At 58.0% G+C, this 14,570-nt stretch overlaps 1 protein-coding gene across 2 annotated transcripts; it reads left to right on the top strand.

The window, feature by feature from the left end:
• Window positions 1-469: 469 nt before the first annotated feature.
• Window positions 470-8,991, top strand: LOC114018933 (golgin subfamily A member 1). 2 transcript variants are annotated; one of them, XM_037885930.2, is made up of 5 exons: window positions 470-989; window positions 1,909-2,005; window positions 7,542-7,644; window positions 7,752-7,921; window positions 8,323-8,991. In XM_037885930.2, the coding sequence occupies exons 1-4, from the start codon at window positions 660-662 to the stop codon at window positions 7,900-7,902; spliced, it is 681 nt and encodes a 226-aa protein (XP_037741858.1). In that variant the 5' UTR covers window positions 470-659; the 3' UTR covers window positions 7,903-7,921; window positions 8,323-8,991. The 2 variants fall into 2 exon arrangements, with proteins under 2 accessions (XP_037741858.1, XP_037741859.1); XM_037885931.2 differs by having other exon boundaries at window positions 476-737.
• Window positions 8,992-14,570: the final 5,579 nt, after the last annotated feature.

The following is a 14,570-nucleotide window of genomic DNA, read 5'->3' as shown; positions in this document are numbered from 1 at the left end:
GTGGGCTGCTGGGCTCTGCCAACGCAGGGGAAGGATCCAGCCGGGTCACAGATCAGCCCAGGGGCTTCACCGTGGGCAGGAGGCACAAATCCCAGCCCCGGAGTCTGGGGATAGAATCGAAGCCAGCTGCCCGGTGTGGTAGCCCAGAGCGCTAGCCACCATGACCAGCTTCTGCAGCATGCCCCCCTGGTGGCAACTGGGGGAAGAAGTGAGACCAGGAATCAAACCCAGGTCTCCCCCAGGGCTAACCACAGTGCTAGCCCACAGCCCTGACCGGCTTGTGCAGCACCCGGCTACAGGGCCATCAGAACAACGGACGGGGAACTGGGTCTTCAGCCAAATGACGCTGACCTCAGCGCTCCCTACCGCCCTTTAACAGGAAACCATGTGATTTTCTAGAAAGCCCCATTCTAGGGGGAGTCCTCCCCCCCCAGCCCGGGGAATCTGGAGCTGCACCTCCCACTAAGGAGGAGCACAGCACTAAACACTAGGGGGCCAGAGAAACTCTTTTGCAGGGAGCAGCGACTGGGCTCTCGGCTCAGTGGGGTTGGCACAAGGGCAGCAGCTGCATCCAGAGACACAGCGGCAGGAGAGGAATAAACTGCGGGGAACATTTGTCGCTCAACCTCCACCCATCTGAGTCTCTGGAGCGAGAGCTGATGGGGGTCGTGCCCAGGCCCGTCTCTCTAGGGACCGAACACATGGGCACCAAGCGTAACAAACTTTGCGTCTGCCTGGTAGGTGCCTCCGTCGTCATATTAGCTGCCATATTAATCACTCTCACTTGCTGTGTGGTCAAGTGCCAGGGGCAGCTGAAGACCTCAGATCTGGATGAGAAACTCGCCAACCTGGAGGAGGACAAGGGGGCCCTGGAAAAGCAGCGGGACGGGGCGAGGGCAGAGGTCACGGCGCTGCGGTCGGAGCTGGCTGGCACCAATCAGACCCTCTGGGAGTTGCGCGGGCGCTGGGACTCCTGCAGGAGCCTGACGGTGGGTGCTTTGAATAGTGCCCAGGAGCCCCAGTCCAGGGTCAGGGTGGCACAGTGCTGGGGGCTCTGCAAAGGTGCTGGGCCCTGCCCTGGGAAGTTCACAGTCTAGGGACCTTTCCAGGCTGCTGCTGGGGTAGTGAATGTGCTTGTCTAACCCATCCCCCCGCCTCTCCCCAGGCACAGTACACAAAGTTTCTTTCACAGGCTCTGCCACCGGTGCTATGCCCCTCACTCCCTCCACAGCCGTTCCGGCCCTGGGCCCCCACACAGTGACATGCATCACCCCCCATTGGTCCACTCATGACTGTTTCCTAATCAAGGACTTTGTCCTGTTGCTCTGTGGGGTGGGCTGGGGCCAGGGGCACGGGTCCAGCAGCTCACGTCACTTGCTCCCTGCTGGGGAATTTGAACTCCACCTTGCAGGGGTGAAAGGCTGCTGCATAGACCCTGGGGGCATCAAGTGGCCTGTGTGGCCTTTTGTGACCAATATCATTTCATTGAATTCTCCGTATCTGTGGGGACGTGGGGTTGGGGACAGTGTATGTTTTCTGCCAGGTTTTAAAGAAAGCCATCCACTGAACTGGTGGAAGTCACTGGCTAAGCACCTGGAACCAGAGATGGTTGAAATGCTGAACCAGCTGTTGACATTAGTTGTCATTTCTGGACATGCAGAGAAAATATTTTCTTCTGTTCCGTTTATGCCCCTAGTTCAGTTCAATGACTAGTTCATTCAAAGTTGAGAAAACAGTTGGGAGTTGAAAAAGCAGGAAAACGACACGTGAGGGGATGAGTTCTTAAATCTTAAAGGACACAGTGGCCAGAAATGATCAGTTTCACATGTGGGTAAGGGCTTTCTGTGTTGCTTGCACACTCAGTGATAATGATTCCTTTTCCTCTCTCTCCCTCCTTTTCCGGCTCAGCATAACCTGCACAACAACATCACTGCCCTGAGCAACAAAATCACACAGCTGGAAGCCAGAGATGCTGAGCAGGAGGCCAAGGAACAAGGGTTACAAGGTGAAATGCCTGTTAGTTCCATGGGGGCTGGACGGCTTGGCAGAGATCCCTTGTGGGGGCTGGAGATGTGATGCAGCAGGGAGGGGGAGTGTTGACCTGGGAATGTGGCAGGGGAGTTTCACTGGGGATGGGAGACCTGAGAGCCTGTCACCTGAGCCAGGAGGGGGTTGGGGGAGGTAACACCTCTTCCTGGAAACCGTGGAAAGCTGCCCGGCCTGGGAGTGGCCAGCAGGGAGATGTACGCTAAACGCTTTAAGAGCGACCTGGTGGAGCTGTGCAGGCAGAGGGGGCTGCGCATTGGGAGGTCCACCAAGGAACAGCTGATTGCCCAGTTGGAGGAGAGGGATCGCTTGGATGACCGGATCCCTGCCCCTGAAGGAAGCCGCCCGGTGAACACAGCGTGGGCCCTGGGGCCTGACCGGGCTGGGAGGGGTCAGACTGCTGCCGAGGACATCCCAAGACCCTTCCTACCTATGCCTGGGGAAGGGGTTGGGGGAAGCCCAGCGAATACCGAGGGCACCCTGACCCAGGCAGCCAGCGGGGGATCCTCCCGGCGGAGCTCCCCATCCCTGGAGCAGAGGCAGCTGGAATGGGAGAGGGAGATGAAAATGAGGGAGCTGGAGGATCATGAAAAGAAGCATCAGCATGAGTGGGAGGAGAAGGAGAGGCAACATCAGCATGAGCTGGAGCTGGCCAGGCTGAGGAGCAGTGGGGCCCCGGCTGCAGTGAGTGAGGGGGGACCCAAAACTGCAAGGAGCTTTGATAAGTGCTTCCTGGCCCAGCGTCAGGAGGGGGAGGACATAGATAGCTTCCTGACGGCCTTTGAGAATGCCTGCGAGATGCACAGGGTTGACCCTGCAGACAGGCTCCAGTTTCTCACCCCCTTACTGGACCCCAAAGCCGTGGAGGTGTATAGCCAAATGAAAGGGCCGGAGGCAGGGGACTATGAACTGTTCAAACAGGCCCTGCTCTGTGAGTTTGGGCTGTCCCCCGAGATGTACCGGAAAAGGTTCCGGAGTCAGCGTAAAATGCCTGAGGTCACCTACCTACAACTGGTCAACCAAATGCAAGGATATGCCCACAAGTGGACGGCTGGGGCCCAAGCTAAAGAGGACCTGCTGGACCTAATCGTACTGGAGCATCTGTATGAACAGTGCCCTTCCGACCTGAGGCTGTGGTTGGTGGACAAAAAGCTAGAGAACCCACAGCATGCAGGGCAGCTGGCTGACAAGTTTGTGAACAGTCGGTCAGGGGGTAGCCGGGAGAAGTCCCAAAAGAACAGCCCCCGCCCCCCCCCCGATGCAGACAGAGAGTCACCATGGGACCTCCCAGCGGGGAAATATGGAGAACCCCCTCCCAAGGGGAACGCCTGGTGTCGGGACCATCCGACCCGCTCGAGGGGACCAACGTGACCTGAGCTGCTATCACTGTGGCCAGAGAGGCCACGTACGGACCCAGTGCCCCAGGCTCAGGGACAGACTGAGCAGACCCAACCCACCCAGGGTTAACTGGGTAGGGACCCAGCTGGACGAGGGGCAGATGGCCCAGGCAAGGGGGGCTGCCAGTTTACCACCTGCTCAGGAGGGAAGAGTACCCCCGGCCAGCTCCGCCAGAGGGCTGGAGGCTCTGGATTCAGGGTGCTCGGTTTACAGGGTAGGCGTGGGGTTGTCCCTCCGGAGAGAGTGCCTTGTTCCCCTCTGAGTGATGGGAGGAAGGTCAATGGATACTGGGATACGGGCGCGGAGGTGACGCTGGTCCGGCCCGAGGTGGTGGCCCCAGATCGGGTGGTGCCCAACACTTACCTGACCCTGATGGGGGTGGGCGGGACCCCATTCAAGGTGCTCGTGACAAGGGTACACCTGAAATGGGGGGGCCAAGGAGGGCCCCAAGGACGTGGGGGTGCTCCACCATTTGCCCACTGAGGTTTTGATGGCGGGGGGAACCTAGAGGACTGGCCAAGGAACCCCCAGACCGCCCTGGTTGTGACCCGTAGCCAGAGCCGGCGAGGGGCACTGTGCCCCGACCTTGGGGAGGGTACCACACTGGAGGTGCAGGACCCTACCCTGGTGGGGAGGGAGCGCCGAGGGGCACGGCTCAGAGAGGCTGTGGCCTCAGACCCGGCCAGTGAGAGGGAGCCGGTCCCCATCCCTTTCCCAGCCGCTGAGTTCCAGGCCGAGTTGAGGAAAGATCCCTCCTTGCGGAAGCTCAGGGACCTGGCCGACCTCAGTGTGGTAGGGACCATGAGGAGAGGTTGCCAGGAGAGGCTCCTGTGGGAGAAGGGGTTCCTGTACCGAGAATGGGCTCCCCCAGGGGAAGGGGAGTCCTGTGGGATCAGGAGGCAGCTGGTGGTCCCCCAGAAGTACCGCCGCAAGCTCCTGTCCCTGGCCCATGACATCCCCCTCGCAGGGCACCAGGGAATCCGGCGCACCCGGCAGAGGTTGCTACAGAACTTTTACTGGCCTGGGGTCGTTACCACGGTCCGGCAGTACTGCCGATCCTGTGACCCCTGTCAGAGGGTGGGGAAGGCCCGGAACAAGGGGAAAGCGGCTTTGAAACCTTTGCCCATCATAGAGGAACCTTTCCAGAAGGTGGCCATGGACATCGTGGGACCTCTCAGCAAGATGACCCAGTCGGGGAAGAAATACATTCTGGTGGTGGTAGATTTTGCCACCCGCTACCCCGAGGCAGTGCTCTTAGCTTCCATTGAAGCAGACACCCATGCGCTCCTGACCATTTTCAGCCGCGTGGGGTTCCCCAAGGAAGTCTTGACAGACCAAGGATCCAACTTCATGTCGGCCCTGCTCCGGTGCTTGTGGGAGAAATGTGGGGTCCGGCACAACTGGGCCTCAGTTTATCACTCCCAGTCCAATGGGCTGGTGGAGAGGTTCAATGGGACACTAAAGATGACACTGAAAATCTTTATGAACCAGCACCCGCAGGATTGGGACAAGTACTTACCTCACCTGCTGTTCGCGTACAGGGAGGTGCCCCAGGAGTCTACCGGATTTTCACCTTTCAAACTGTTATATGGAAGGAGGGTAAGGGGCCCCCTGGACCTGATGAGAGACGAGTGGGAGGGGAAGGCCACTCCCGATGGAGAGTCAGTGGTGGAGTATGTCCTGACCTTCCGAGAGAGACTGGCTGAACTCATGGGCCTGGCCAGGGAGAATCTGGCCAGAGCCCAGAGGAAGCAGAAGGTCTGGTATGACCGCACGGCGCGGGCCCGTGCCTACGCCACCGGGGATCCGGTGATGGTTCTCATCTCCGTGAGAAAGAACAAACTACAGGCCGCCTGGGAGGGCCCTTTCAAGGTTGTCAAGCGGCTCAATGAGGTAAACTATGTGGTGGAGCAGTCGAAACGGGCGCACCACCGCCGGGTGTACCATGTGAATGTGATGAAGCCATATTATGCCAGGGGGAATGTGGTGTTGGCCGTGCGCGGACATTGGGAGGAGCAGGGAGATGACTCTTTAGTAGATCTATTCCCTGGGACCAGAGATGGTTCCCCCCTGGAAACAATTCCCCTCTCGGATCAGCTAACCCCTGCCCAGCAAGCTGAGGTCAGGGGGGTGCTGCATCCGTACCGACGAGCTGTTTTCCCACCAGCCTGGATGCACTAATCTGACTGTCCATTGGGTGCAGACAGGGTCGAACCCGCCAATAAGATGCTCCCCCTTCCGAGTCACAGGGAAAACTGCTCAGGACCTGGAAAGAGAGGTTGGGGACATGCTGGCTTTGGGGGTGATCCAGCCATCTGCCAGCCCTTGGGCTTCGCCGGTGGTGCTGGTCCCCAAAAAGGACGGGTCGATCCAGTTCTGTGTGGACTATCGGAAGCTCAATGCCATCACTGTATCTGATGCCTACCCCATGCCCAGGCCTGATGAGCTCCTAGACAAGCTGGGAGGAGCTCAATACCTTATCACCATGGACCTTACAAAGGGCTACTGGCAAGTGCCGCTGGATGCAGATGCCCGGCTGAAATCGGCCTTTATCACCCCTCTGGGGCTCTATGAGTTTCTGACCCTGCCTTTCGGCCTCAAGGGAGCGCCGGCCACCTTCCAGCGTCTGGTGGACCAGCTACTGAGGGGGAGGGAGAGTTTTGCCGTGGCGTATATTGATGACATCTGTGTCTTTGCCAGACCTGGGAGGATCATGTGTCCCAGGTTAGACAAGTGCTGGACCGACTCCAGGGGGCTGGGCTGACTGTAAAAGTAGAGAAGTGCAAGGTGGGGATGGCTGAAGTATCTTACCTGGGCCATCGGGTGGGAAGCGGCCGCCTAAAGCCAGAACCAGCCAAGGTGGAGGTGATCAGAGACTGGCCCTCTCCCCACACCAAAAAGCAGGTCCAAGGCTTTATTGGGTTGGCAGGATACGATCGAAGGTTTGTGCCCCGCTTTAGTGCTATAGCCGCCCCCATCACTGAGCTATGCAAGAAGGGGAAGCCAGACAAGGTGGTGTGGACCGAGCAGAGCCAGAAGGCTTCCCGGGCGCTGAAGGAGGCTCTGGTCAGTGACCCAGTTCTGGCAAACCCAGACTTTGACAAGCCCTTTATGGTGTTTACCGATGCCTCAGACACGGGACTGGGGGCGGTGTTAATGCAGGAGGATGAAAAGGGGGAGAGACACCCCATCATGTACCTGAGCAAGAAGTTGCTACCCCGGGAGCAACACTACATGGCCATCGAGAAGGAGTGCCTGGCCATGGTGTGGGCCCTCAAGAAACTAGAGCCCTATCTCTTCGGGCAACACTTCACCGTGTACACCGACCACTCTCCCCTGACCGGGCTGCACCAGATGAAAGGAGCCAACGCCAAGCTCCTGAGGTGGAGCCTGCTCCTGCAGGATTACGACATGGACGTGGTCCACGTGAAGGGAAGTGCCAACATGATCGCGGATGCGTTGTCCTGGAGAGGGGGCCCTGAACTTCCCCAGGTCACTGGTCAGAGTGACCCTGCTCAGTTCAGTCTCGAAGGGGGGAGAGATGTGACGATGTGACGCAGCAGGGAGGGGGGAGTGTTGACCTGGGGATGTGGCAGGGGAGTTTCACTGGGGATGGGAGACCTGAGAGCCTGTCACCTGAGCCAGGAGGGGGAGCGGGAGTGGGAGGTAACACCTCTGCCCGGGAAATTGGACAAAGGCTGCAGGAGGGAGCCTGCTGGGAGGGTTTTGGTTGCAGTCTGGTGCTGGGTGGTGGAATGCAGGGAACCCCAGGGCTGGGGTCTCTGCTCCCTGCCCCCCAGAAGGACTTGACTGAGGGGTCCTGGGTGTACTCACAAGCTCTGTTTTAGACTGTGTTTCTACTGTCCAATAAACCTTCCATTTTACTGGCTGGCTGAGAGTCGCGGTGAGTCCCAGGAAGAGGGGTGCAGGCCCCGGACGCCCCCACATTCCGTGACAGGAGACACACTGGGTGGGATCTGGGGTGAAGACAGACGGAGAGGCGTGCACGGTGCTAGAGAGTGGGGAATGTTGGGGGTGAAAAGCAGGCCTGGTAACACATTGACACCTGGCTGCTTTCCCTTCTTCTCTTCTTCCAGACGAAAACGGCAGGCTCAGAAAGCAGCTCTCCAGCCAGTCCCAGCAGCTGCAGGATTCCCAGCGGCAGCTGCAGGATTCCCAGCAAGAATTCCAGCAGCAAAGGTAAGACCCACCAGTCCCAGCCCTATGGGGCTGGGGTGGGACCTGGGTGGGACCCTCCCGCCAGAGCTCTGAGCGAAAGCGCGTTTCCCTTTTGCTTGTTCCCCCAGAGATCAACTTGAAGCTAACATCCGTCGGCTGAACTTGGAGCTCCAAAGCCAGAGGAATCAGCACTCCAGCGGGGACAGCCTCAGGGGTCACAGTGTCACTCTCTACCTGGCTCCGCTGGTTCTGTCCCTCATTGGGACCCTTCTCCTTTAAGAGGAGCAGCTTTGTACAGGTACCAAGGAGCCTGGATACAGGCTTGTCCAGAGACCCCTCCTGCTGTCTGACCCCCAGCCTCTTGGGCAGAGGGGTCTCGTCCTGTCACCTCCACCAAAGACAGCTCCAGCCTTCAACCAGCCACTGCTCTCTGTGCCTGCTCATCTCTGACCACTCCACATGCTCTCCCCCTTGCAGGCGAGAGAGCCTTCTCCTGTGAGGTCCCGCTGCCTAGCACGGCTTCACTGAACCTTCCATCTCATTCCAAGTCTCCTCCCAGAGCCTGGCAGCACTGCCAGGTCCCAGCTGAAGTCAGGGCCCGCCCTGTGCCGGGCCAGAGACACAGCCCCTGCCCTGAACAGCTTGCAGGCCAAATAGCAGCACAGGGAAAAAAGAAAGATCATTGTCTCCTTTTTATAGGCGGGAAACTGAAGCACAAGGCCATTCGTGAGTCTCCCCAGGAGCACATGGAAGAGTCAAGCCTTGAACTCAGCTCTCCTGAGCACCAGCACATAACTCTAAGGCCATGCTTCCTCTCCAGTCCTCCCTTTCTTCCTCCCTCTGCTCTTCTCTAGCTCAGCGCGGTGGGTCAGGGGATGGGGACACAGGACTGTCTCTCTCGCTCTCTTTATTTCCATCATCCGTCCCCACTGCCCCAGTGCAGTGGAAGAGTGGAGAATCCCCACGGGCACACGGTGCACTGCATAGCGCAGCCAGCTCGCTCCCCTCCAAGACACCCTCAGGAGAACTGGTCTAAGCCACTAGCTTGCTACGACCTCGGCCCTTCCCCAGGTTGTGCAGGGAGACGGGCCCCTGTCCAGTCGGTCCCTGGCAGAAGGATCTCGTTGGCTCCTGCCCGAAGGATCTCGTTGGCTCCTGCCCAGCACTGGAGGACGATGGGGAAACAGTGAAGAAGATGAAGGGCACAGGGAGGATGGAGCCACTTCACCCAGAGCCAGAGCCCCTGCGATTTCTTGGACTCAGATTATCCCAGACGACGATTGCCCTGAGCGGGGTCAAGCCCCAGCTGGGGTATTTGCTGCTCCCTTAGGGTTTCTGTTTTTCTAATACAATGTTGCCAACCCCAAAGGTTTGTGGTGTCATTTGTCCTCCCACGTCCTGCCCGATCAGAGACACGGGGCTCAGAGTGAGCAGCCCCGGAGCCGTGTTCGTGGCCACCGCACGCCTGACCTGCCTTCAGAGAGCAGGGAAGGGGCAGCTCAAACTTTGCTGCTAGTTTGGAGCACGGGGCAAACCCCCCTCCCTGCTCCTGGGCTGGGGTGATGGGTTCTGCACAGGGCGCTCTTAGGGGAAAGCGCTGTGGGCCCATGCCTAGGGCCCCGCTCTGGGAGCCAGGTGATGGCATCAGACCCAGGACTTTCATATATATGTCAGTTTCTAATCCTCAAGGATGCCAAGAACAGCTCACATGGTGACCCAAGGGTAACCAATGCAGGGACGCTGCCTGAGTCTGCAGAGAGCCTGAGTCGATTGGGCTGAATGGGCAGGAGCTAACAAGACAGTGACCAATGCAGCAACCCCGGCCTGCATTTACTGAGAGCCTGAGGTAATTACTTTGAGGGGGTGAGCTACCCCTGCAACTGGGGGATCAGCAAAACACTTATTGCCCTTCTCCAGCACCTTCCACTGGTGATCTCAAAGCACCTGTCCAACATGGGTGAACTGAACCTTGCAGCACACCCTGGGTAATCAGAACCATTAGCCCCATTCTACAGGTGGGGAAACCACAGCAGACAGAGGGACATGCCCCAGGGCATGCAGTGGCAAAGCTGGCAATGGAACCCAGGTCCTAGCTCCCAGGTCCTGGTGCTTTAATGCACAGACCACAGTTTCATAGACTTTCAGGCCAGAAGGAACCATTAGGTCATGTAGTCTGACCCCTTGCATAGCCCCGACATTAAATGTCACCCTCTTCCCCTGTATGGAGCCCAATAACGTGTTTGACTAACACAGCTTCCCGGAAGGCAGCTGGTCTGGATTGGACAACATCAAGAGATGGAAAACCGACCGCTGCCCCCGGTACCGTCTGGTCTTCTTAACAACCGCACCCCAGCTACCAACCCTTTTTTCCCGAAGGGGAAGAGACGGGAGGGAGGCGGGAGGGGTAAGCGGGGCTGTGGGAGGAAAAGGAAGAGAACTGCCCCCAAATTATTCCCAGAGAAGATCTTTTAGAAAATCAGCCAATCTTTATTTAAAAATGGCCAGTGATAGAGAACCACCCCGACCCCTGATAAATGGCTCCAATGGTTAATTATTAATTATCCTCACTGTTAAAAATGTACAGCTTATTCTAGCTAAGAGACTTCTAGGTAGAAGAGCTTCTCACTGGCTAGCATTGCAGGAGCGGCCTTCGAGGGCCATTCAAGCCCCGTGGTCTGGTTCTTCTAGTGAGTCAGCTCCTGGCTGCATCCTGGCCACACTCTCCTCCCTTCGGGGTACCGGAGATCCAGCATCAGGGTTTGAACACAAAACATACCACAGCTGGGTCTTCTGTTCCTATCTCGCAGGGCTGGGAAACCCCCCAGTGCCTTCCCCAGCGCTCCCTCAAAACATAACTAAAGGAAAGACACCGAGGGGAGGGGATCCACTCGTGCAGTTATACTCGGCCCTCAGGGCTTCAGGAGCCAGTGTTATGCTTATAAGAAGCGCACGGAATCTTTGCAAATGGGATAAGGCAATACGCCGCATTTACTGAGAGTGCAACTTAAGCATTACAATCGGCATATGCTTCCATTCACACACACACACACACCCCCCCCAAAAGGTTCTGCAGCCAGATCTTATAGTTACCAGTCCTCAGTGTTGCTCGGTCAGTTCCAGTGGCCAGCTGAAACTGCACACAAGGGAGGAGGAGCTGGGCTCTGTCAAACGCATTCAAAGCTCTGAGGTTGATGCAGAACGAACCCAAATCCCCATGGCCATACACCCTTCTTTTATAGTGATAAGATCCCATACAAGTCTATGGACCTTGCTGCGTCACCGTGGAGCTGTCAGTCACGAGGTATTCAAGGTTGCTCTGTTTAGCATTATTTTGAGTTGTTATTGGGAGGATCTGCAGCTGTTTCTTATCTGTCCCTCTGGCTCAGCTCCTCAGTTCGTCCTTGGGGTGTAGGCCTTTGCCTGAGGTCATCAATCCGGGTGATTGATAATAAAGTTGGCGCCTCTCGACTCCTCCACTCCCTTCTTGACCATCCGGCCCAGTTGTCTTGGCTCAGTTCATTACCAGACATCCTTCACTCACACCAAACAGTAAAATAAGGCAATTACAGCCCTAAAACGGCTATCCTTCTAAGAGCAAATGTTAACACAATCAGCGAAGAATAAACTCAGAACGATTTCTATTTACTAATTCAAAGCTAGCAAAATGGAGTATAAGGCAAAATAAACAAAATGGAGAACAATTTTACTTGAGAAAATTTCTTCCCATTCGGCTGTTGGCCTACACCAGGGGTGGCCAACCTGCAGCTCCGGACCCTCATGAGGCTCTTCAGAAGTTAACGTGCGGCTCCTTGTCTAGGCACCGACTCCGGGGCTGGAGCTACAGGCGCCAAATTTCCAATGTGGCGGGGGAGGGGGCACATTGGAACCCCTGGCTCTGCCCCAGCCCCTGCCCCCACTGCACCCCTTCCTGCCCCCTCCCCTGGACCTGCCATGCCCTTGCTCCTCCTCCCCCGCCCCCCGAACCTCCTGCACGCCACGAAACAGCTGATCGGGAAGTGCCCGGGGGAGGCGCTGATCAGCAGGGCTGCCGGTGGCGGGAGGCGCTGGGGGTGGGGTGGGGAGCGGACGGGGGGCTGCTGACGTTTTCCTGGGGCTCTTTGGCAATGCACGTTGGTAAATTCTGGCTCCTTCCCAAGCTCAGTTTGGCCACCCCTGGCCTACATCATTTCCCTAAAGAGCCACCGTGGTGGGAATTCATTGTTTCATTTATTATAGCGCTCGCTGTCCATATTTAAACAGTGCGATGGGGAAATATTTCGTGTCTATGATTCTCCCACAGCAAAAAGACTGAGTAGCAATTAGTATTTTATCAACGACAATCAGCCACGCTTATCCCGACTGAGGCGTTATCCAGACTTCAGATGATGAGCCTTACCTTCGAAGGCTCTCTTTCCTGAGCCGGAGACTGGTTAAGAACATGGTAAGACCCGCCTGATTGGTTAAGAACATGGAGGGGTTAATAATTAAATCACCTGGTGGAGCCGCCGGAGACACATGACAGAGCCACTGGTGGGTCCCGAGCCTTGGTCTGAGTATCGCTGCCCTAGCGTGTTTAAAGACAGAGCCTGTTCCAGCTTGTACTATCATTCCCTGCTCCTCTCTCAGACCCACGACAGAACCCCTCTCCCGCAGCCAGTGCCAGCCCTCTGTCTCTCCCCAGGGCCCGCTACGGGGACTGTCTCACTTCCCCCCGTCCCCCTAGTGTACTGTCTGCTCCAGCACCCCATAGCTTCCTCCTCCTATCCCCACCCTGCCTGACATCCCCCCTCCCCAAATGCAGCAGAGTGGGTCTGATAGGGCCCGGATGCCCATTAATTCCTTCTTAGATCCAGCTCCCATGCCTGCCCCCCCCAGGGGAGGGGTAAACGATCAGTCACAGGGGGCTGGATCAGCCCCCTCCCCTTAAAGGGGCAACCGCCCTGTGGCAGTACCTATCAAAAGAACCCCAGCAATGGGCCAGGACCCCGCTGTGCTTGGGGCTGTACATAATAATACTCATCAATGCAAAGTCCATTATCCACCAAACACCCCCGGCTGCCCCCAGCTCCTGCCAGGCCAGCACAGCCAACAGGCGGGTTGGCCTGTGGGGTTCTCTGCCACGTAGCAGCCACAGGCCAGGCAGTTCTAGCGGGTCTGGACCCAACGCTTCTTCCTCACCCGCTCTCCCGACGTGGAGCCCAGCCCCTGCCCGTGGATCCGAGCAAACCCCCCCCCCCACAGGCTGGAGCAGGGGCCTGGCTGGTTTTGGGGGGCTGGGGAGAAGGGCCCAAGGAGCAGGCTGGCAGCTGGCTCAGCAGGGGAGGAAGAATGACCTTGGGTTATTTATTGTGTTGGGGAGGAGGGATATAAAAAGACAAAAAGAAAGAAATTTTTCTCTGAACAAAAAAAAGAAAAAGCCCCAAAGTTGTGAGCTGCAGGTAAATTAGCCCCTTTCTCAGCCCTTCTGCCCTGCCCCCCCTTCACTCAGGCTCCCCCCTTCGCCCCCCCGCTGCCCTGTGTAGCAGCTTCTTCCGAGAAATGAAACCTAGCGGCCGCGCATGTGTGTATGGGGGGGATTACACTGGTGAGTGGGTGCTGGTGCTGGTGGAAGGGAAGCAGCGACGGCCCTGCAGCCACTCGGGGGGCCGGGGGGTTGGGGTGCTTGGGTTAGTGGGGACCACTCTCCTCCCCCAGCTCCACCCCCTGCCCTGCTGAGCTGCCCCAGCCAGGGTCAGGAGATGGCTCTGCCTGGCAGCCATGGCCTCTCTGTGCCCCAGATCCCCCCCGCCCCATCATGTGAAACAGGGACAAAGCTCACCTGCTCCCACCCTGGGTGGGCGGGTGGGATGGTGAATTCAGGTTGCGACTGGTGGGCAGCACGTTATCCATCGACAATGGCCCGTTATTATTTTATCATCATGCAGGGAGGTGGAAATAGAATGAAACATGGCTCAAAATAACCCCCAGGAGCCCCAGAGCTGGGGGGGAGGCCTCTAACCCAGAGACCCCCCCAGGGTGCTGCTTCCAGGGGTCTATTCAGCACCAGCTCGAGTTGGCAGAGGTCCCAGCAGGGGGAGGACATAGCGCTGCCCCAGGTCCCCCAGCGCCAGAGGCCCCAGCAGCTCCTGTTCTGCCCCCAGCCCAAGTAAAAGCCCCTTTCTCCAGGGGGAACTCAGCACACAGAGCCCCACATGGCTCAGGGCATCTGGCCCACATGGCCCGTCCCAGGCCCGGCAGAGCTCCCCTCTCGGTGCCCCCTGCCCTGCCCTTAACAGCTAAGGAGACCAGAACGGGGCACAGACTGCAGCTCCCCTACGCAGCCCGGCAAAGCATTGGCCAGGCCTCCAGACGAGGGGGATGGAACCCGGTGCCAAGCACCAAGGCTGTCTGGGCTGCAGGGTTTCCAGCCTCTGCCAACTCCGGGCAGGGATCCACCCGGTCTCCTGCAGGGTTAGAGCAGCCCAGGGGCCTTCCACTGCACAGAAGGCACAACCCAGCCTGGAACCAGCACTCCCGAGCTCTGCCAGTGGTGGGGGTCCAGAGATCAGGCCCGTGCCCCCTACGTGGCAGAGCACTACCCAGCAGGAGCTCTGGCACGGCAGAGCAGAGCAACGGGAATGGACTTGGAGCCAGGTGTGCCCCCTGGCAGAGAGCTGCTGGCAGCCCAGGGAAGGTGAGGGACAGGGACTCAAATCCAGGTCTCCTGCATGGTAGCCCAGAGCACCGCCAGCCGTGACAGCCCTTTGCAGCGCTCCCAGCCTCTCCCAGCCAGCCCCGTTACACCGCAGCTGGGCAGAGCGCTGGGTCTACAGCCAAAATCCATCCCAGCCCAGGACTCTCCGACTCCCTCGAACCACACGATCTCCTGAGGAAGTCCGTCTCCCCCCAGAACAGGAACTCTGGGGAACGCGTCCGATATGCTAATGAGGAGCACAACGAGAAACACT

This window comes from Chelonia mydas, chromosome 25 (genome assembly GCF_015237465.2).
Source record: "Chelonia mydas isolate rCheMyd1 chromosome 25, rCheMyd1.pri.v2, whole genome shotgun sequence".
Classification (NCBI taxonomy): domain Eukaryota; kingdom Metazoa; phylum Chordata; order Testudines; family Cheloniidae; genus Chelonia; species Chelonia mydas.
This window is presented reverse-complemented; position numbering and strand designations above follow the sequence as displayed.

Bases quoted from the DNA above. Each gene is read 5' to 3' on its own strand.
- LOC114018933 (XM_037885930.2), top strand. From the start codon at position 660: ATGGGGGTCGTGCCCAGGCCCGTCTCTCTAGGGACCGAACACATGGGC. The intron at 990-1,908 runs GTGGGTGCTTTG...TTTCCGGCTCAG, and splicing joins ACTCCTGCAGGAGCCTGACG to CATAACCTGCACAACAACAT. The intron at 2,006-7,541 runs GTGAAATGCCTG...CTCTTCTTCCAG, and splicing joins CAAGGAACAAGGGTTACAAG to ACGAAAACGGCAGGCTCAGA.